The sequence below is a fragment of the Rutilus rutilus genome (assembly GCF_951802725.1).
Source record: "Rutilus rutilus genome assembly, chromosome: 20".
Classification (NCBI taxonomy): domain Eukaryota; kingdom Metazoa; phylum Chordata; class Actinopteri; order Cypriniformes; family Leuciscidae; genus Rutilus; species Rutilus rutilus.
This window is the reverse complement of record NC_140225.1, coordinates 4,151,029-4,172,454: the sequence shown is the minus strand read 5'-3', so window position 1 is coordinate 4,172,454 and position 21,426 is coordinate 4,151,029. Positions and strand designations below refer to the sequence as shown.

The window sequence follows — 21,426 nt, the reverse complement described above, 5'->3', positions numbered from 1 at the left end:
ACAATAAATGGCCTGGTACAAAATATGAAATGTCTTAATCAGACAACAGACAAGCATCATAGCATAAGAAAGATAATATAAATAAAGAAGTAAAATAAAGAAATAACAAAAATACATTAAAGTAAATAAATAAATAAGAGAGAATCAGTAGCTTCTGCAGCACGAACACAAGCATATAGTCTGCAGTTGTTGTTGCCGTTACATGACGTAGCGTTGTCTGACTAGGGTCGACAAGTGGGGTGATGACATCATTGTTTCACAAAATATACAGATTGGCTGTATAAATGAAAATGCAAGGGTGTCATTTTCAGATTTATCCACTCTGGGACCCGGTCTCAGTCTCCTAAAACGGCGGATCCAACAAAACGCTGATGCGATAAAAAATTTTTTTAACGTATACAGCTAATTTTTTTCTTTCAGACGAATCGAATTGGAGTTATATTAAAAAATGTCCTGGCTCTTCCAAGCTATAATTGAGTTGATTGGGTATATTTTTTTGGAAGTCCATCAAAGCCTCTCCATCCAAGATAAAAGTGCTTGAAACAGCTCCGAGGGGTTAATAGTGCACTAAAATCACTAGCCTCCGGCAGATGGCCATACGCAAGTCGAATTATGACTTACAAGTCGGAATGTAAGTCAAGTGGGAATCATCCCAAAACTGGAAACGCAGGTAAAAGAAAGACGCAACTGTACAAATCGGGTTATTTCGGTAACTTTTTTGCCCCATGCACACAAGAAGTCATTTAGACATTTGCAACAGCTTATTTTTTACACAAAGTTTGATTTTACGCAATTAATCTGTTTTGCAGTTCCTGACTCTGTTGTTTTCGGTTGCAAATTGCTGTTCACAGGCTTGCAGTGCTTTTGGCTGTATTTGTACGAAAAAAACGTGCCAAAAGTGTAAGCGCAGAAAAATGTAAGTCAGAAGTAGTGATGGCAAAATGAGGCTTCCTGAACCACTGAGACGAAAGAGTATAGAGATCGCTAAGACGTGACCAAATGGGCGGCAACCTCTTCAGAACGCAAATAATTATGGGTATGTTTGGCCAGGCTGGCATAGCAGGCAAGTGTTCTGGCATGAAAATAATGAAAAATTAGCGTGAAAAACAGAATATAATCCTACAAAATGCAGGCATCTTGAACACTGCGTTCTTCCCTCCATGCAATGAAGTTTGGCGCCTTATGTTTGTGCCGCGGATTCCCAAAATGCTTTGCGTTCACCACTGGGAATATGTCATGATGACGTCACATTAGCAATCCTTATAGAAGCCAGACCTCGCAGCCCATTGCTTCACCCAAAGGTTCATTACTCAAAACTTAATTCAGCATTGCGCACTAGTGATACCTAGCTACTGTGCAAAGAAATAGCAGACAAATTAATTAATTTTGAACCAATGACCTGAGCAGATATTTGTCCATTGCCTGGGTATAAAATAAAATATGTATCTTTCTCTGTCTGAATTTGCTTGTGCAGAGACAACGGTCACACACACAATTGATTAATTATTCATTAATTGTTTGGATAGTGACAGTATAAACAGCAAAAGTGACTCTGTGTTGAGTGCAGTGCTTATGGTGGAGGGAGTGTAATAAAGTAAACTGCAACAGAATAGTCTGGGGTGGGAAAAGTTGTGCAATGAACTGTTACTAGTTTTAGTGCAGTGTTGTGCTTATGGGACTGGGGAATTTTTTCAAGTGTGTTGGGGTTTAGACAATTCCTCTTCTTGGACAAAACCTCTCCTGCCACAAGAGGATGCAAGGGAACATAAAAATGCCAGTGCCAGCTGGTATAAATGAGGACCAATCCAAATAATCCTATCTAATTAATATAACAAGACTATAATATAGCTAGGCCTAGTATAATTAATAATAACAATATACTATAACTATTCTAACCTGATATAATGTAATAATATACAGCCCTAACAACACATATATGACACAATAACGACAATGACAATGGGAGTTCTCTAACTCTCTGACTCTTTGACACAACTACAACTGCTTCTACTACTCTACTCCTGACAACACCCACAAGGTGGCGCAAGTTTCGAACCCCCTTTATCCGGAAGCAACACTCAGACCAAACCGATGACGTATCCACACAAACCCAAGGGGGTAATGTTTCAGAAAAAACTGAAGCTTCCCCGGGGGCCGCCATTGATTAGCAGACCATCACCTGCTGTTAGCATTCCATTGACTCCCATTCATTTTGGCATCACTTTGACAGCGAATAACTTTACATCTGAGGCGTTTAAAGACTCAATTTCTCCATTATTTATTTCTAAAGAAACACGAAAATATATAAAAGGCTCCATTACCTTGCATCTTACGTTATGGCCCCGTAGAAGCAGTTTTTGTAAAAATTGGCTAACGGTTGCGTCATAACCACGCGACTCTCTGTCGCACAGTATAGAGATTACCGTATGGACAGGAGGAGAAGCTCGCGGGCAATCGGGGGGGCGTGGAGGCAAAATGACAAAATAATTAATCAGAATACTTAGCAAAAGTTGCTCCTGCTCCTGGCTCATGGACACCTCCTACTCACGATCTCCGTCTCTGCAAGTTTCGGAAGGGAATGATTCAGATTTCTCTTGGCACAGCTACTAGAAGACAGACGGGTTGCTCACGTCACATCTACGTCGTCAAGCTCAGTTTGAGTCTGCGCAGTACGCTCGACCATCAGGAAGTGAGTGCTTCTAATTGACTTCACTTTTCTCCGTTGAATGCAATGGGGTCGCTGTGTCCATTTCTTTGTCTATGCACAAACCGAGGCCTCATTTGTCATTAGTCGCGTGATTTTCACGTTAACAACACAAGCCTCGAATCGCGGCTTCATCTGGCATGCCCATTTTTTCTCGACACAAGCTCCGACGCCTCGGTTCAAATGTCACATCACTAGTCAGAAGAATACAGATCCTATTTATTTTGCGTTAGCACCAAGCTGCAGTTTCAAAATACATGAATTACACTTGCGAACAACAGTAAAATGCTGCAAATATTTTTTTCTTAAACTTGAAAGGCGATTTACACCTTTACAAATCTTCTCTTGCGCATGTAAATTTAATTTACGCTTGCAATCTTTTGTAGGCAAACAGTACAGACTTAATCCAGGAAGACAGAGCACAGGTAAGTAGGCAGGCAGCAGAGAATCATAAGGTAAACGGTCCAAGGTCATAACCGGGGAAATCATAAACAGGAAAATACGCTTAGAAATGTAGCCACACACACACACAAAAAAAACGTTGCAATGATGGTTTGGGGGAGTGCTATAGTCCATGGGATGGGAATCAGGTGTGCGGTCAGCACCAAGTACGGGATTATGGGAAATGAGGTCCGTGATGAAATTAGCACTCAGGTGATGGTTTCCTCTGGTGGTGATCAGAGGCTGGATTTGTGACATTAATGAACAAAATCAATATAACTAATTATTCCAGATGCTTTTACAGTCAGATCTGACTCAACACTTGTCTTGTCAGTGTATTGCACAAGGCTCAGGAAGTGAGACTGGAACAGTCAAGATTAGTTTGTCATGTTTCCTTGTGTTTCTTGACTGACCAGTTCTTGTAAGGCATGCATTTCCCAGAAACTTAAAAAAAAATTAGCATACAAAAATGCATAAATAGGTTGTGCAGTTGAAAGAGACATTCAGACACACTGAGCAGACTGAATGGCTCTGACAGCGATTATTCTTCTGTGCTTCGCAGCTTTGCTGCCTTTCCCAGGGCTGGGAGAGCGTGACCACTCAGGTGAGGTATCTTCTATAAATGTTACATTAAAAACATACATTTTAACATTGGATGTTACATTTTGCTGTTAACTCCACAATTGTTTTATATATCATTTTTCTATACAATATTTAAATTACAAAAAAAAAGTAAGAGTAAATGTAGCCTAATTAAATTACAGTAATGCATTGCACCCAGCACTGTGTATTTGTTATTAAAGCTACACTATAATAACTCTAAATTACCACTGCATGATGTATTCAAACTATATAATGCTCTTTCTTTCTCTCTCCCAAATGAAGCTGCTCCCCAGCTGAATACGATCCCCGTTGAGGTGACTGTCATTAATGACAGTGAGAAGATTTCCTACTCCACCACTGTGATAGAGGGAGGGCCAATGTTTGGGGCCTTAAATGAACTGCAGGACACCAACTCCAGCTTCAAGTATTCCTTAACATTTTACTTGATTGATCTGAAGTTTAGTGCAATTCACATGCAGTAATGTAATTATATCATACCTGATTAACTTTACTACTGGTTGTGATTACCCACATACTTAATCAAAATCAAGGTTATAGGAAAATGGGGCATACTTTACCACTGTGACCACTAAGGAAAACAGGAACAAAAAGATCAACGCAGTTCTGTAATGTACTATTATTTTTTATTCATTTCCGATAAGCCTGCAGATGCTGAATCAACGCTTGTCTTGTCAGTCAACTGAACAAGGCCCAGGACTAACAACATTTCTAGAAAGCAGACTTTGAATGGAATTACATTTTTGTGCTAATTCTGCTACCTTTATTTCTTTTTTAACAAAAGATTCTCATACACTATGGACAAAAACTTTGGCATATATCTGGAGAGTGTGAACGGATTGCCTGGATCTAAAAAGGACAAGACATACTGGGAGCTTCTGTCTGAGAAACCAGGAGGAGATATCACCCCACTGGAAGTGGGTAAGGGAAAAGATAATTATATACTGTAGTATTACTTTACTGAGCAGGAAAGTTTAATTTAACTTACAACACACAATAATTATTAATTTTTATTTATACTCTGGAATGCCTCAATGTTTTGCAGGAATTGGCTGCTACCAACCCCAGAGAGATGAGAATTTGATCCTGAAGTTCACCTCTTACACCCAAAAAAGACATTTGTTTCATCATGATCTATGAAATGTGACTGCTGAATTAATACCACATCAGTCATGTCATCAGTGTAAAGTTTAAGTGAGTGGATAAACTCATCATTTAATTGCATCTACAGTAGGATAACGTTCTAATAAACATATAGAACTGACGGAACTGAAAAGCCTCCCAGATCTTTTAACAAACATTCCTAACTAATTTGATTCAAATAAATAGTGTACATTACCAGTGCAGTATTCAACACTACCTCTTCACCCGCACTGTAAAAACTAAATGTCCTGTCGGATACTCAATGAACTTAAAAATGTAATTTAAGTGCCTCAAAGCTCTTTCTCCTAGGGTTACTGGTGGAGCATTGACAGTCTTAACTTATGGGATCCTTTAAGCACTTTGTATTCAGTTCAGAGGACCCAGAGTCACCTTTTCATTACCACGAGACCTCGAAGCTTTGGGGGAAATTAGAGGAACTCGAATTCTATAAAAGGGTTATTGTAAGATATTTTAACATTTAAGTGGTTCCTGGAAGATCTCTTATGTTAAAGCCAGCATCTGGAGGAACCCAATGGTTCTGTGAGGCCAAGATTTTTATTATCCTATTATTATTACATTTACATTTAATCATTTAGCAGACGCTTTTATCCAAAGCAACTTACAAATGAGGAGAGCAATAGAAGCAGTTAAACTAACAGTAGGACAACAACATGTAAGTGCTGTGACCCTTCCCAGTTTAGTCTGACGCAGTATTCGTTTATTTAATTTTTTTAAACAGATATAAAGTAGAAGAGAAGAGAAAAGAAAGCGTTAGTATTAATGGATTAGTGTTTATATTTAAGTTTGATTCAAGGCTTACATTTTAGTATATTTTACTGATTAATTTAAACCTTAAAGGTCCCATATTGTACACCTTTCTGAAGTTTTATTTTAGGTTTTGATGTCCTTAAGCATATATATTTTCGGTGTAAGTACCAAAAAACATATCAATATATATTTTACAGCTCCTTTCTCAGGAGCTCTGCCAAGAACACAACCCGAACATGGACTTCTTACACAACTACTTCCGCTTTATAACAACTCGGGAGTTTCCGGTCACAGCTTTTAGCTGTTCATTATTTTACATCATTATTCTATGGCTGTCAATTGATTAAAACTTTGAATCATGTTTTCTGCGTTAACATGAACTATCTTGAACCTGCTGAAATGGTCCTAATAAATATATTTTCTTTCCAACTGTGCATTCTGAATAATAAATATATTTCCCTACTAACCTGCAGCAGTCCAGTGCTCGTCTTCTCATTAACAGTGTGTTTCTCTTACTGATCATATTTCATACCTGTTGAGTTTACATTTTTAAATGACATTGACTGATAAATAATATTAAAATATTTGAATGAATGAATGAATGAATGTGCAGTAGCCTATGTGCTCTAAATTTAACCATGTATATTTAATCAATCTTAAAACATGTTGAGGAGAATAGAGGAGAATGATAGTCAACTACTTTGAATATTAATTAAGAATTTTGGACATAAACATGTACAATGCATACAGTAAAATGATTGACTATGAAAAATGACACAAAATAGTGTTTAAAATATTTAATACAAATAAATAAAGGTTCGTATTCATCGGGTCTCACACACTTTAGCATTGCGGTCACTGACACCCTGTGGTGAATTAATCGCGTATGTTCTTTCTCAGATCGGCTCAGAATATCTTTTCTCCTGCCTCTGAAAAAGTCCAGAGTTTTAAATCTTCTTGCGGACACTCATTGTAAGGTGGCGTTTAGACAACAAGGCGACTACAGCACATTGAAAATATACATAACCGGAAATAAATTAGTTGAACTATTTCAAAACAGATGCGTGTCACGAAGCTCAGTGCAAGTCCATTAATCTACTTCTATGCCCTAAAAGTATTTTCTGATTTACTTTCATGCAGAGACTATATCCAAGACAATCCCAGAGACTATGTTTGCAAAATGATGCATCTAAAAGTGAATGACCAAATGCATCTTTATAAAAGTTCCCAATGCTGTTGCAGATAAAATATAATGTGGAATGTTATGTGGAATAACATTGAATAATATATTTTTGTCAGATTGGACAGTGATTACAATCACTCAAACCTCTTAATCTAAAACCGTAGGTCTAGCACATACTGTACACAATGCTTATAGTTTTTAACACTTTTTATTTGTGTTTGTAGTTCTAATCCTTGTCCAACATGCAATGGGTTGTGGGTAATATTAGCTGTTAAAGAGTGTGCATGGATCTGTACTCCGGATTCTAACGTAGACTATCCGGTCACGCACTTCAACATACTGGGATTTGGATACAAATTTAGGAGGAATAGTATGTGAATTCGGACACAGCACATTTAATATAAATGTGTAAGAGTTGGAGAGGGGAAAACTGTGCTATCAATGAAAATGTGCTCATTTACATATTTTTCACAGTTTATTAATAGAAGCCAATGAGTTTTAGTAAAAAAAAAAAAAAAAAAAAAAAAAAAAGAGCCTTCAATGTTTTAAGCCGGCATGAAACAAAAGGTGCGATAGTCTTTTCTTCCATGTTTAGACATATCCAAATAGAATGGCTTTTCAAACAAGATTTTTTTTATTTTTTATGTGGGACTTGATTTTGTCCATGGGCGATTGATTGGATGGTTGTGATTGGCTATTGGTAGATCTCACGTGAGTGACAGAGTGTTTGGACTGGTTGACTATGAGATCATCCTTATAGTGGCCGTCTGCTGTGAAGCCAACCCTTAACTTCCTCTTACTACTGCCAGGCCACATATTGTATATCAGCCGTTTTGAATTGTGTGTTTGGGGTCCAGAGCACGATTCAACATGGGATCTCACATGTTGCTGCCTCAGTTACCCATCTGCTCATGTCTCTACTCGTGGTCTGTTCATTTTGAGTTTCTTGGAGAGAAAAACTCACCACTTACAAATACAAAGGGTGCTCACAGCTGATAGATCCAATTTCCCTTTGAGATCTTTTACTCAGAACATAACCTAACCTGGAGCAGGTTAGCCATGGAGCGCCAATATATTATGGCTATGAACACCAATAAAAGCAGAGCCACAAACTAAACTGAAACCAACCTGGCCAGCCACCTAAACCAACCTCATGGTTTAGGCCCCTGGTCTCTCTTCACTGCCTTTCTATTCAATACAAAATATAGTTTAAGGTTTCATTATTTGTAAGGGACTAAATGGCTAAAAGTCTTTTCTGAAGACGTTCCTTTTCTCTGCAGCCTATGGAACCATGCAGGGTCAACAATGTTAATTTGAACTGTCCTTGTGTATGCGTGTAATCTGATCTGATAAATCCACGTTTGGATTTATGCTTCGAGTCTACATTTGTTTGTTTAAAATGTGCTATAGAAGTAAATTTAACTGGCTGACTGGGGACATAAAAAAAAAAAAATTTGTTTGCAATAATTTAAAGTCATGTTACTAATTATAATACATGTAATGTAACAAATCTAGCCATACAAGGACCTAGACGCAGACCATCTCCAATTTTGGTGCTCAAATTTTATTTTACTATAGGAAAGAATGATGTCCAGATGTTTTGAAGGGTCATCAAGGTATACCTGAAGCATCTTATTCTCATCGCCAAAGCCCCTGCAATCAAAGTTCACATTTTAAGGAGCAAACTTGAGATAGATTTATAGATAGATATATAAATCGTACTCATCCCAAACTTTTGCTCGCTGGTGTTTGTGCATATATTAGTGCTGGACAACAATTAAAATCACATCCAAAATAAAAGTTTGTACTGTGTATAGTTATTTTGTATAAAACACACACACACGTGCATGTATACATTTAAGAAATATTTGCATGTATATACAAACCAAAAATTAAGACCAGATATAATTTTTGCTATTTTTTACTAGTGGGTGCTGGACACTATAGTTCATTTATGTAAGTGAGGATTGGAAAATAAAGTAAACTGTGATGTTATACCCAAATATTCTTCATACAGTGGACTACCAAATTTGGGACCCAAAATTCAGACACTTTGACCTGACCATGAATGCTCAAATGTTTTTCCTGTAATTGCAAATGCAACCTTTTTGAACCACAGACTGAATACAATTAAGCATTGCTGGGTAATTGGTTGAGCTAAATTGGTATTATCTAATGGTGTACTTAAATTTAACAGCTGACAGCTATTCAACCTCAATCATTTGTGTGAGAGTCTAACAGAAGGATGGCCAAAACCAGTCAAATATCAACTGATCTGACAAGTTCTTGTCATATTTTAGTACCATTTTCTAAACTATAGCAAATAAACTGTGATATGTGTGTGTGTGTATATATATGTGTGTGCGCGTGTGTTTATACAAAATATTTATGCACAAAAACTACCGATCAAAAGTTTGGGATGAGTACGATTTTTCTTTTTGAAGGAAAATTATTACATTCACCAAAGCTTTATTTATTTAATAAACATCTCAGCCACTGCAATCAAAACTCACATTGTTTCGAAATAAGATGTTTCCAACAAAAAAAAAGTGCAGGTACAATAACTGTTATGTGTAATAAATACCTTTACCACAAATTCTCATCAACCATCTCTTCTTTCTCTTCTTCCTCCTCTGAGAGGTCATCTATATAAAAAAGAAAAAGGAAGCATGCATGTAAAGAGCAAACGTATGACAGTTAAGTGCTAAAAATGATCAAGTATAATGTGAGCCTGGTTGATTTCCTAAGCAGAGGTTATTAAAATATTTTGGCAATTCTTTTTTTGTGTGGGTGCGCATTTCTCCCCTTTAGAATGGTGTACTTACCATCCTGGAATATTTGGACATCATCAACTACAAAGACAGACACAGATTAACTTACAATGTGAAATTTCTCTTGTATAAATGTATGATGAATAACATAATATTATACAGCTGTTGAGGAACAGCTGAGATTTAAACTCATTTTCAGTCAGCAGCCTTTATAATAGACACCTTTATGGCACAATTTAAATCAGTCAGTGCCCCACAATAATGTCCCTTTAAAGGTTGTATCAGTGATTTCAGGCCCACAAAAAAAAAAAAAAGATCACATTCATCTAATCTTTCCTAACGATCCGCTAGCTGCCCACCCCATAAGCATGCCGTCAAAAAACCGTGTCTCTGTAGGCAGCCTAGGCTCTGAGATCTGCACACAAAAACAATTGGTTTCACCAACCACTCAAAACCAAAACAAATAGTGTTCCAACCAATCACCGACAGGGGGAGGGTGTTGTGAGGTTTTGTGCTCGTGTACGGCTGCACGAAGTCAGAGCAAAACCTCACAACACCCTCCATGTCGGTGATTGGTTGGAACACTATTTGTTTTGGTTTTGAGTGGTTGGTGAAACCAATTGTTTTTGTGTGCAGATCTCAGAGCCTAGGCTGCCTACAGAGACACGGTTTTTTGACGGCATGCTTATGGGGCGGGCAGCTAGCGGATCGTTAGGAAAAATTAGACGAATGTGATATTGTATTTTGGGCCTGAAATCACTGATACAACCTTTAAGGCAAGACTGTCCACTCTCAGCCATATTAGTAATACCCCAGAGGTAGAGATCACTAAAAATGCAAGTTCAGCTCTTATTTAGATGAATGGGGAAAGACCGAACTGCCAAAAAAAGGCTAAATTTTCAACTGTCTTTTAATTTTTTACCTTCGTATAATATTTCATGCATGCGCTCTTCACAGACTTCATCCAGTTGGCTTTTCAGCTCTGAGAGAGATTGGTTTACTCTCTGAAATGTCAGGTTATTAACATCCCTGGATGAACTGGACGGGAAAACTCTAGAATAGAAGCAGTAGTACTTCTGCAACTGAAAAAAATAAATAATAATAATAATAATAATAATAATAATTCCTACAAAAAGTACAAATCAACGCAGCATTTCATAAAAAAAAAAAAAAAAAAAAAAAAAAAAACCATCCTCTAGATATTTTTCACTACCTTGAAGAAATAAACGTGATTCTCTGTGCGTAAAAGTGGCTCCGCTTTACAATTCTCCTTCTGTAGTTTAACAATCTCCTGCTCCAGCATCTGTATGTGACTCTCTGCATCTCGCACTTCCTTGTTCTCCTGAGCTCTGATCTTCTCTCTCACCTCGGCTTGTATGTTCTGAATGGAGCGGATGATCTCAGTGAAGATTCGGTCACTGTTCTCCACTGCTGCCTGTGCAAAGCGCTGTCACAACACACACAAAACACTTGGTCAACATTTTGGTAACACTTTACAATAAGGTCCCATTAGTTAATGCATTAACCAACATTAAAGGGTTAGTTCACCCAAAAATGAAAATTCTGTCAGTAATTACTCACCCTCACGTTGTTCCAACCCCGTAAGACTTTCGTTCATCTTCGGAACACAAATTAAGATATGTTTGATGAAATCTTCTCAGTTCTCACGCATGCGTCGTGGCGCTCTCGTGAACTCACGTCTGAAGCCCACACAGAAGAAAATGAATAGTTGAATAAAGTCGTTATTTAGTTGTTTTTTTTATGCGTATTTTAATAAGTATTCTCGTCGCTTGATAAACTTAAGGTTGAGCCAATGTAGTCACTTGGACTATTTTAACGATGTCTTTACTAACTTTTCTGGGCCGGCAGAATGAAATGACCTAGCAGCCTATGAAGGAGGGAGACAGCTCTCGGATTTCACCAAAAATATCTTTATTTGTATTCCGAAGATGAACGAAAGTCTTACGGGGTTGGAACAACATGAGGGCGAGTAATTACTGACAGAATTTTCATTTTTCATTTTCATTTCAGTTCTTAACAATTGTTAACAATTTCTACTATTGATCCATAATCCTTATTAATAGGCAGGATCAACTCTAATCTAAGCACCATCTGGCTGCATGCTGACAGCTAATATTAAGTCTGATCTCATAACAAATAAGTGCAAATAATTTTAGTCCCTTCTAAACAATTAAAAATGGAAATGAACCTGCAGTTACGTATAGCAACAGATTCCAAGTGAAATGTCCACTGAATGGCACCAAAAGCGAGTTTTATTCTCCATCATACAGTCACAAACATATCTCCAAATGATGTTAGGACAGTAGAGATAGACAGAAAACAATAAGAGAGGAACAGGACCAGGAAAGGACCACCGAATTTATTTAACCAGCACAACTCTGTTGTTAGTATTTCTGTTAGCAGCTGTTTGGCTATAATAGGAACCATTTCTCATCTTGTTCAAACCCTAGTTTTAGCGGTCAATCACATCTACCTCAAAAGAGAACACAGCTTTCTTGCACTGATGAACCTCCTTCTTCAAGTCAATGGTTTTCTGAATGAATTCCCTCTTTTTTATTTTCAGTTCCTCCTGTGGATGAATTTACAATCAGTAAGAATCCTGTTCTTAAGCAACTGTTGAATACTGGAGTAAAGATCTTAATCTCAAACTGGCCTCAGACTAAAAAAAGTTAGTAGAAACAGCTCAATGAAGTGCATGTAATTGAGAACTCTCTTCATGCAGTATATATTAAATATAATTACCTCATCTTACCTGTTTTTTTGCCATTTCAGCTGCAGCGGAGACTGTTTTATGTCCACTGTGCTGATTCCCCATACAAACTACACAAATACACTTCTGGTCATTGTAGCAGTAAATCTCCAGTGCTTTATGATGGAGAGGGCAGATCTGATGCTGTATATTTGGTGAAGCTTTGACCAGCTTGTGTATTTTAAAAGCTTTAGACTCATAATGAGGACGAACATGAGTTTGGCAGTAAGAAGCCATACAAACCAAACAAGACTGGATGGCTTTTACTTTTCTTCCTTTGCAAACATCACATGTCACAGGCCTAGCTGGAGCTTTCTGCTTCATTCCCCCTAAAATACCAGCAAGCACAGTGCTTCTGCTGAGAGCTGGTCTTTGGTTGAATGTTGTCCTGCATGTAGGGCAGCTGTAAACGGCGCCTCTATAAAAATCCACATCCCAGCATCTCTTAATACAGTCCATGCAGAAACTGTGCCCACAAGATGTAGTCACTGGGTTCTTAAGCAGAGTCAGACAGATCGGACATTTTAAATGATTTTGAGTATGAAAAAGAGATTCTGCCATTCCGGGGTTTTCAAACCCAGTGGACGATTCACTGTACAATAACAGCGCTTTGGAATCTTTTGAAATCAGAACGGGAGTGGCTCCTGTACAAACATGACCAAATGAAAATGAATCGTTATTTCCTACTTCAAGTTTCACTATATATCTGCACCATCCTGAAAAGCACGATACATACATTTAAAATTCAGAAACACATTTGCCCTACTGTAAATACAACTTGCTGCTCAATTCTCAAAAGAATCTCACAAGATCTTGACAAAGAAGTTGAGATCCCACTTTATGTATGCATAGGGGTACAAAGGGTATTTTGTGCAAACCTACTACATATTCAATTAAAGGGATAGTTCACCCATAAATTAAAATTATCCAATATTTTACTCACCCTCAAGTCATCCTAGGTGTATATGACTTTCTTCTTACAGCCAAACACAATCGGAGTTATAAAAGAATAATAATAATACGATTTTGAAGCCCCAAAAAAGTGCATCTCAGTATCCACTACTCCACAAGTGTGTGTGTGGGGGGGTGGGGGAAGCGAAGCAATCGTGTTTGTGTATGAAAAATATCCATATTTAAAACTTAATAAACTAAAATAACTTGCTTCCAACAGACGGCTGTATGCATCAATTTACGGCGAAAGAGTAAGCCTTGACGTATGAAATATTGACAAACGCGGAATCGCAGAGGATACAGCAAAACAAAACGCCGATCACAAATTAGAAGTCTAAAATTAGAATTTTTAAAGAGAAATGTTAAAGGATTTCGATAAAAGAGAAGAGGAACTTGAGTTTGTTGCCCAGCCCTATTGGTTTGCTTACGCTACTCCTACGTCATACGGGGTTACTCTTTTGGCGCAAGTCGACTTGCGTAGGCACAGTCTACCAGAAGCTAGTTATTTTAGTATATAAAGTTTTAAATATGGATATTTTTCTTACAAAAACCCATCACTTTGCTTCAGAAGGCCTTTATTAACCCCCTGGAGTCGAATGGACTACTTTTATGATGGATGCCCTTTTTTGGACTTCAAAATCAGAACCACCATTCACTAGCACTATATAGATGTTGAAAGTGCAATGATATTTTTTAATATAACTCCGACTGGGTTTGTCTAAAAGAAGATAGTCATACACACCTAGGATGGCTTGTAGAAATCATGGGATAATTTTCATTTTTGGGTGAACTATCCCTTTAAGGGTGCTTTCACACTGACTGTTTAATTCGAAACAGGGCGCGGTTCACATAAACCGGTAATGTTAAAGTTGTCATCATCATGCAGACCTGAGACAACCAGAAGGAGGTGGTCTATGTGTTCGGTTGCACTGGAAGTTCTAGAACTGTGGATCGATTCGCGTGCATGTGAAAGCAACTCAAACATGTGCGCACTTGTTCAGGAAGTAGCCTGCACATCATTAATTTCACAAAACAATGTAGGGCATGGAAGTTTTATGATTTACCTTTGATACGAGCGAAAGTGACTGTAGTGTAATCGTGCCGAGTGAGTGGAATCAGCTTTCCCCTTAAAAGAGTTCGTTTGCAAGTCTTCGAGCGATGCATACAGTAAACTCAAGTGTCCTTCACTTTGCTGCGCATAACAGCACCAAATTAATAAAAATAAAAATAAACCGCGTTCTTTTTTCTATCATGCGACGTGCACGTTTGTGATGATGTAGGTTGAAGTAGAATGCACGAGGGTTCGATGGAATCAAATGAGTGTGAAACCGGATCAACGCTGCAGTCGCACTCGGACTGTCCCTCAAACGTGCCAGGTATGAAAGCCCCCGGAACAAATAACAATACAGCAATACAATCTTGAACCTGCTGATGTAGGCCTACACACTAGAGTGAGGAAACATAGCTTTAATTGTATTTTTCACTTATACTCAGTCCAGTCGCAAACACCGTGTAATGCGTTTTTAAATATAGTAGTTTAATTCACCTTAGATCCAGTAGAGTTAGACTCACAACAACTTGGATGGCATTCCACTAGTGTTGGTTTAACTTCGCGAATCACCGTCAAGTAAGGTATCAGTCAGTCACTCCACTCAATCGCGTTAATGAGCAAGTACATATAGACCGTTTGGGAGCAGACGTCACAGCTACGTCACTGCGGGGGTAGCTGACTTTTTATTTCTATTTTTTGTCTGTTTATTTTACTTGCTTTTTATTTAACTTGCTTTCACTGGCTTTTCTGTTTATAATTATATTATTGTTGGATAAGAAAAAAAAAAAGGGGGGTAGCAGATTCGACTCAAGTTTGCTATTGAGGAGTCGAATCGATACCATTTACTTTTCATCAAAAAGGGTCGGGAATAGTTTAGGCGAATGTTTAATTAACATTTAGCAATTTAAAGCTGCAGTCCGTAACTTTTGGCGCTCTAGCGGTTAATAAACAGAACTGCATGCGTCTTGCGGAAGGACATTGTAGCCGAGTTACTTCTCTCTGTTTATGCCAATGACTCCCGCAGGTACTGAACTACTTCTCAGTGGTACGAACCGAACCAGTCTAAAATAGTCCGAATATAAACACTTATTATAGGTGCTGGTGTAGTGATTCAGGATAAGACAAAAACACGTTTTGGAAAATGAATTCATGATGTAGGCTACATTATACATTTTGTTCAGTTTAAACACAAAAAAAGTTACGGACTGCAGCTTAAAAGTAAAAGTTCTTCTACAAATTGCATTAAGTTAATAGCCTAAACACAGGCTTTATCCCCTTCCACCTTAAATTGTCACTGTTTTAGTCACTGCAACTTCCCGAACACACAACAAATTAAATACGGTAATCTCAAGCATATACAGGCTTAATGAGTTTATGCAATTGAATTTATCGAAATTGATGTTTTCTTTGATTATATAACTCATGTTAATTATTTGTAGTTATTAGTTGTCTCCGTCTGCTTTTCTGCTTGTTTGATATAATAAGCAGATTGCTTGTCTCTTTGTCTGTCAACTGTATTATTTTGTGAAGCGACCTTGGGCACTTGAAAGGCGCTATAAAAATAAACATATTATTATTATTAATCAAGGGGGCACTAAATAGAAAAAAAAGACACTCAACTGTATATATTATTATGTCTATGAACAGATTAGATTGAAGAACCCAGGCTTCTGTGTGTGTTAGACTACGTGGCATCTCATCTTGTCCACTAGATGGCAGCACAGTCCGGGTTTTGCAGTGATTCTTTCCTTTCCTGTCCACCTCTTGAACATTACACAGGCCACATGCACCACACATGACCTCTTAGACTTTTATGAATACAAATCACCAGTAAATGACACATTTAGTGCCTGTCTCAAGTTCCCACAACTCTGGGTTGCCAGATTTCGATACTAAATCACACTCATAAAGTAGAGTTCACGTGGGAGATCAGAGCATGCCTGTAAAGTAACATCCGTACCATTTCTTGTCTAAAAAGTGCAAATCAGCATGCTCAAGTATTGATGAAATAAGTACAGATTTCTGTGAGTTAGACCTGACAACATTGCACTTTTAGGAATAGCAGGATGAATGCGCTGGTTGAGTGATTGTACGGAATCCCAGATCCGCTCCATCCATATCAAAACAGGAGGGACGTGGCGTCGTGTTCAGGCTATCAGCGTGCAGATCTATCACGACACCTCCTGTTGTGTGCTTTATCTGTGGATCAATGTGAGGCTAAATGGGTAACCCGTAACTGCATGAACGCACACTGATTCAGAACACTGAGCACCATCATGAGTAAACCCAACTTATTTTGATGCAGCTCTTTCCTTCAGATATGCTCAATTCATCATTCAGTGTCTGTTATAACATGCTGTAAGAACACAAATGTCTCAAAGACATTAGTGCAAGATTTTAAGTTAAACACATGTTTGAAAAACTACATATTTTTAATGTTTCAATGACTAATGTCACCTTCATATGTAGGTATTAATATATTTCTATATATTATAATATATCATAATATATTTTTGTATAATTGTATAATATATTTATATTTCATAATATATAATAAATGTTATAATATTTCAAATTAAATATATTTAAAAATGAAAATTATTACTGATTTGCTGCTCAAGAAACATTATTATCAATGTTGAAAACAGTTGAATTGCTTAATATTTATGTGAAAAACCATGATACTTTTTTTCTGGATTCTTTGATGAATAGAAAGTTGAAAAAAAACCCAGCATTTATAAAAAAAAAAAAATATATATATATATATATATATATTTTTTAACATTATAAATGTCTTTACTGTCACTTTAGATCAGTTGAATGGTTCCTTGCTGGATAAAAGTATTAATTTCTTTAAAGTCTTACTGATCCCAAACATTTTTATGGTAGTGTATGTCTTAATATTTTCGATCAAATTTTAAACACAAAATTATAAAGATGAAATCATAGTTTGTTTTACATTATGAGTGGTTTTGGTTATGACATTTTGGTTACTGAAAAACTATAGCAGATTATAAAGAAATATTCCATGTGTTTCTTTACTTTTTCACTTGAAATTTCTCAAAACCATTTCTTTCTGGGAATATATTTTTAAATTGTATTCCCCCCCCCCCCGTGTCCTCAGTATCATTTTCCATTCTTTTGAATTCCTTTAACTAACAAAAGCCAGTGTCCACAGTGACATTATACAGGAAGTAACATTATTTTTTATGGGAATTAACTTAGAGGTCAAGGTTTGGCTCTTTATTAACTTTATTAACCAACTTTACCTCTTTAGAATATGTTAGGCATGTTCTTTTCATTCACAATGAATCAAGTTAAAGTGCCTGATCAAAGCAGATTTTTGAAAGTCTGGTAAATGTTTTTATAACTCAAACATATTAAAGTTCAAAAGGTACTTCATAACAGGAATGACCCATTTATGAATATACAGCACAGTGAATATAAAGGTACCCTGTCTTCATTTCCTAGACAGGCCTGAAACATGCAAACTCAGGGGAAAGACACAAACACAAACACAGACTACAGACTACAGTCATTTCTCCCACAATGTTTCCACAGGCATATCATCTTAACACACCTAACCCGGTAACCCATTTAAAAAAAAAGCAGTATGCACAGCTGGTTTAGGTAACTTAGACCCTTAATGTAGAAAAAACTATTTAAAAAAAAATGTGATTCATAGTGACTCAATGTTGTTTCAGATGCAGATGGAGCTCCAGGAGCAGCGAATGGGACCAACAATTACTAAACACTCATAAAAACGACCTCGTTGTAAATGAGGTATGAGGAGGCCCTTCTAAAACAGAACATCTATTTGCTATTTTATTCGAATATATAAATTCCCAGCCGCCAATATAAGTGCCAGGGTGGGCTGTGTGTGTTTCACTTTGAGAGCCAAATTTCTGAAAACGTCCTCTCAAATACAGTAAAACCTCTAACAACTAAGTTGTCAATATGATCCTCATTAGTAAAAAAAAAAAAAAAAAAGGGGTTCATAAATGGGCCAAATAACTTCTTACATAAAAAATGTGCCTATAAGGTCTAGGTATACACTAGACTAGAGTATATACATTTACTAGAGCATTCTGGGTAGTTGCTAACAAAAATATGTCTCCATTGAGTTGTGGAGTTATTGAGTTACAAAATGTTATTTCTGAATGCAGTCTTAAATGAACATTATAAACATGTTTTAAAAAAAAAACATTGTTGGCTATGTCAATCTTACGGGAACATTCAATTTTTTATCATTTTGAAAACATGACGAGAATAAAACAAGTAGTAACATTTAAAAAAAAAAAACTTTAGGCAAACACGCAACGCAATGATTCAGGTTAAAGACTTTTCATGAATGATGTATAAATATAATGTTTTTGTGCTAACTTTCGGAGAACGTTACTAAAGTCCAGAAAACTTTTAAACAAATGTTTTATTATACCGTTACTGCAAAGAACGCCTGTTCATACCTTTCAGAGAACATCGCCACAACAGTTAAAGTTCTGAGAAAGTTCTCTGTTATCTGGGTTACCGGTTTCTGTAATATTTTGGTCTTTTAAAATGGTTCGGGTCCTTCAGTGCAATTTTTAATAATAAGAATAAACAAGTAATAAAAACTCAGTGAGTGTTTTAGCGCAATTTTCTGACCTCATGGGATCACAACACTAAGAGATAGTAAATCTTTTCCTGGATTTTTTTTGTGCGTTCCCGAGATTAGACCTTCCTTAACATAATGCCGAAAACCCGAAGTCTCTAGGTGGTCTGGTGGAGGAGTAGATAGAAGTGCAAGATTGGTGCGCACAGACAGAACAGAAATCATGAGTTAACAATCGCAATTTTGTCCGGTGGAAAATTGCGCTAAAAATTCACATGATTTGATCAGCACAGAAGTTTAATACTTAATACAAAGTTCTGAAATGAAACTCTAGATGGCGCTGGCTGATCTGGTCTTTAAGGGTGCTTTCACACCTGCCTCATTTAGTTCGCTTGAATCGCACTAGAGTTCGTCGTCCCCCTTGGTGCGGTTCGTTTGGGCAGGTGTGAATGCAGCAATCGCACTCGGGTGCGCACCTAAAGCGGACCAAACAAGCGTACGAAGACCTCCTCGAAGAGGTGGTATCGGTACGCTTTCAAACTCTGGAGCGGTTCGTTTGTGGTGAGAACGTGATCCGACCTCGAACAGACCCAACTGCCAAAGAACTGCACATTTTTGGACTAAATCAGCTGCCGTAGTCAGCTGCGCTGCGCATTATGGGATGAAGACTAATGTTTGTTGACAGTTTGGACTTTTAGCATGGCAGCTTGCGGACAAACTTGGAGTTGTGAGGAGGTCCTGAAGTGACTTGAGATGCGCCTTCGCCATGTGCAGTGCATTGCATGCCCCGCTTCATTCTCAAATGTTATTGTTTGCCTAAAGTGGTGTAGACAAACTATATAATAAACTATGACCAGGGATACAATCAGCCCACGCAGTCGTCTCTCCATAGTAAAAAGAGGCGTGTTGTCTAATGGATTTTCCTCCTCTTTGTTTATTTCCGGGAGTTCTGTTGGAATTTTCCCGCATTTTAATTCTGACCAATCGAAGTGCAGTTATGGAAATACGTTCAAGACACATCTGGCCAATGAGTGATGTGGATGTGGATGTTGTCACGTGACTGCATTTTTGTTCGTTTCTTCAACTCATCAACTGATCAGCTATCAGTGTGGTGTGAAAAGGAACCAAAACGCCTGAAAAATGCTACAAAGTATCATTTTTCGCCCTTGGTCCGGACCGAATGAACCGAACTACAGATGTGAAAGCACCCGAACTCAATCTGCTTGCAATCACATCATTCTCTATTGGGCATAGCTGATTGGTTCATGCTGTTTCAGTAGCCAATGAGCTCGCTGCTCAACCTTCAAATACTTGGTCAGCATTTGCTGTAGCTTTCAGCTCTCCATCTTCCCCAGCTCCACCTGTATAAATCTGCTACGGGTAATTCATGTATACGCTATATTGTACAGCAGCGGCACGACTTGCTAACAGCAGCGTATCGTGTTTATATTGGCAGTTGCAAGTCCCGTACTTTCTCTGAGGAAGAAGCAGCTGCAGCAGAAGAATAGCAGATCTAAGACTAAATATATCAACACTTTCATCCATTACCATGCCAAACACATCGAGAATTGTCATGTTAGAAATAAACATCAGAGGTTTGTTCAGATCGCTAACCCTAAGTGTGAGCCTTAGCAAATACCACTGATTTGCTTCAATTAAAAACACTAGAAGTCAGTAAAAGGTACAAATGAATGTGTTTATCACTTTTTCTGTCCAAGGTTTGTCATCAAAGGCAAATTACTTTCATGCCTAGGCTAATAAAATCCCCCTCAGCTGTCATGCTCCTTATTCACACTGCACATATTTCATGTAGAGACTGTGGTCTTCAAGCAGGTCAAGTTTCAGAGCTTTTGAAGTTTTTCATACAGGGAATAAATCACAAGTTCAGGCAGATTAATTCAGTGTATTTTGGAGAACTCCGTGCAGTCAAATATCTCAGTGTTTTTACGGCTTCCGTTCTCGTGTCTGTGTGTGGTGGTGAATTCTGCTTGGACGTTTTCTGACAGCCCTCGTGACAATAGCGCAGCAAAAAAAAAAAAAAGAACACTAACGGGCTCAGATTTTTACAAAATATTAAAATAACATTATAATATCAAATCTTTTCACCAACATTCTCTAGATGTCTTAAGGGAGAAATGATCCGTTTGAATAATGGGAGTCATTATTTCAGCCTGTGAAAATCTAAACCAGTTGGTGGCTGTGTTTTTGCTGGTATTTGGTTTCTTTCTGATCTCTGCGCATGAGAAATTATTGCTCCACATGAAAAACCTGTCTTGCCTGAACTGAATGTTAAAATATTTTAATAAAAGAAAATGATAAGCATAATATTTTTAAGGCAAATTAATTACAGAATGCATATGATGATTGGTAACCTGATAGACAGACAGACAGACAGATAGACAGACAGACAGACAGACAGACAGACAGACAGA

At 37.5% G+C, this 21,426-nt stretch overlaps 2 protein-coding genes across 3 annotated transcripts; one reads left to right on the top strand and one right to left on the bottom strand.

Moving 5' to 3' along the window:
- The first annotated feature begins 3,445 nt into the window (after positions 1–3,445).
- LOC311280114 (cobalamin binding intrinsic factor-like) lies at positions 3,446–6,111 on the top strand. 2 transcript variants are annotated; one of them, XR_014625637.1, is made up of 5 exons: positions 3,589–3,749; positions 4,031–4,172; positions 4,551–4,687; positions 4,812–4,960; positions 5,887–6,111. XR_014625637.1 is itself a non-coding variant. In XM_084392033.1 (4 exons), exons 1-4 carry the CDS (start codon positions 3,671–3,673, stop codon positions 4,904–4,906), a joined length of 453 nt encoding a protein of 150 aa, XP_084248159.1. In that variant the 5' UTR covers positions 3,446–3,670; the 3' UTR covers positions 4,907–6,111. The 2 variants fall into 2 exon arrangements, 1 of the variants encoding a protein (XP_084248159.1); XM_084392033.1 differs by having other exon boundaries at positions 3,446–3,749; positions 4,812–6,111.
- A 2,293-nt stretch (positions 6,112–8,404) lies between these two features.
- Positions 8,405–15,065, bottom strand: LOC311279456 (E3 ubiquitin-protein ligase TRIM47-like). Its single transcript, XM_084390975.1, has 8 exons — positions 14,899–15,065; positions 12,405–13,045; positions 12,126–12,221; positions 10,845–11,078; positions 10,554–10,713; positions 9,686–9,712; positions 9,445–9,505; positions 8,405–8,513 (listed from the first exon to the last, which is right to left on the bottom strand). Exons 2-7 carry the CDS (start codon positions 12,960–12,962, stop codon positions 9,447–9,449), a joined length of 1,134 nt encoding a protein of 377 aa, XP_084247101.1. The 5' UTR covers positions 12,963–13,045; positions 14,899–15,065; the 3' UTR covers positions 8,405–8,513; positions 9,445–9,446.
- Between the last annotated feature and the right edge of the window lie 6,361 nt (positions 15,066–21,426).

Excerpts from the sequence above, each read along its gene's own strand:
- LOC311279456 (XM_084390975.1), bottom strand. The coding sequence starts at position 12,962 with ATGGCAGAATCTCTTTTTCATACTCAAAATCATTTAAAATGTCCGATC. Across the intron at positions 10,714-10,844 it reads ATCACGTTTATTTCTTCAAG|TTGCAGAAGTACTACTGCTT; the intron begins GTAGTGAAAAAT and ends TATTTTTTTCAG. Across the intron at positions 9,506-9,685 it reads TGTCCAAATATTCCAGGATG|ATGACCTCTCAGAGGAGGAA; the intron begins GTAAGTACACCA and ends TTTTTTATATAG.
- LOC311280114 (XM_084392033.1), top strand. The coding sequence starts at position 3,671 with ATGGCTCTGACAGCGATTATTCTTCTGTGCTTCGCAGCTTTGCTGCCT. Across the intron at positions 4,173-4,550 it reads GACACCAACTCCAGCTTCAA|ATTCTCATACACTATGGACA; the intron begins GTATTCCTTAAC and ends TTTTAACAAAAG. Across the intron at positions 4,688-4,811 it reads TATCACCCCACTGGAAGTGG|GAATTGGCTGCTACCAACCC; the intron begins GTAAGGGAAAAG and ends AATGTTTTGCAG.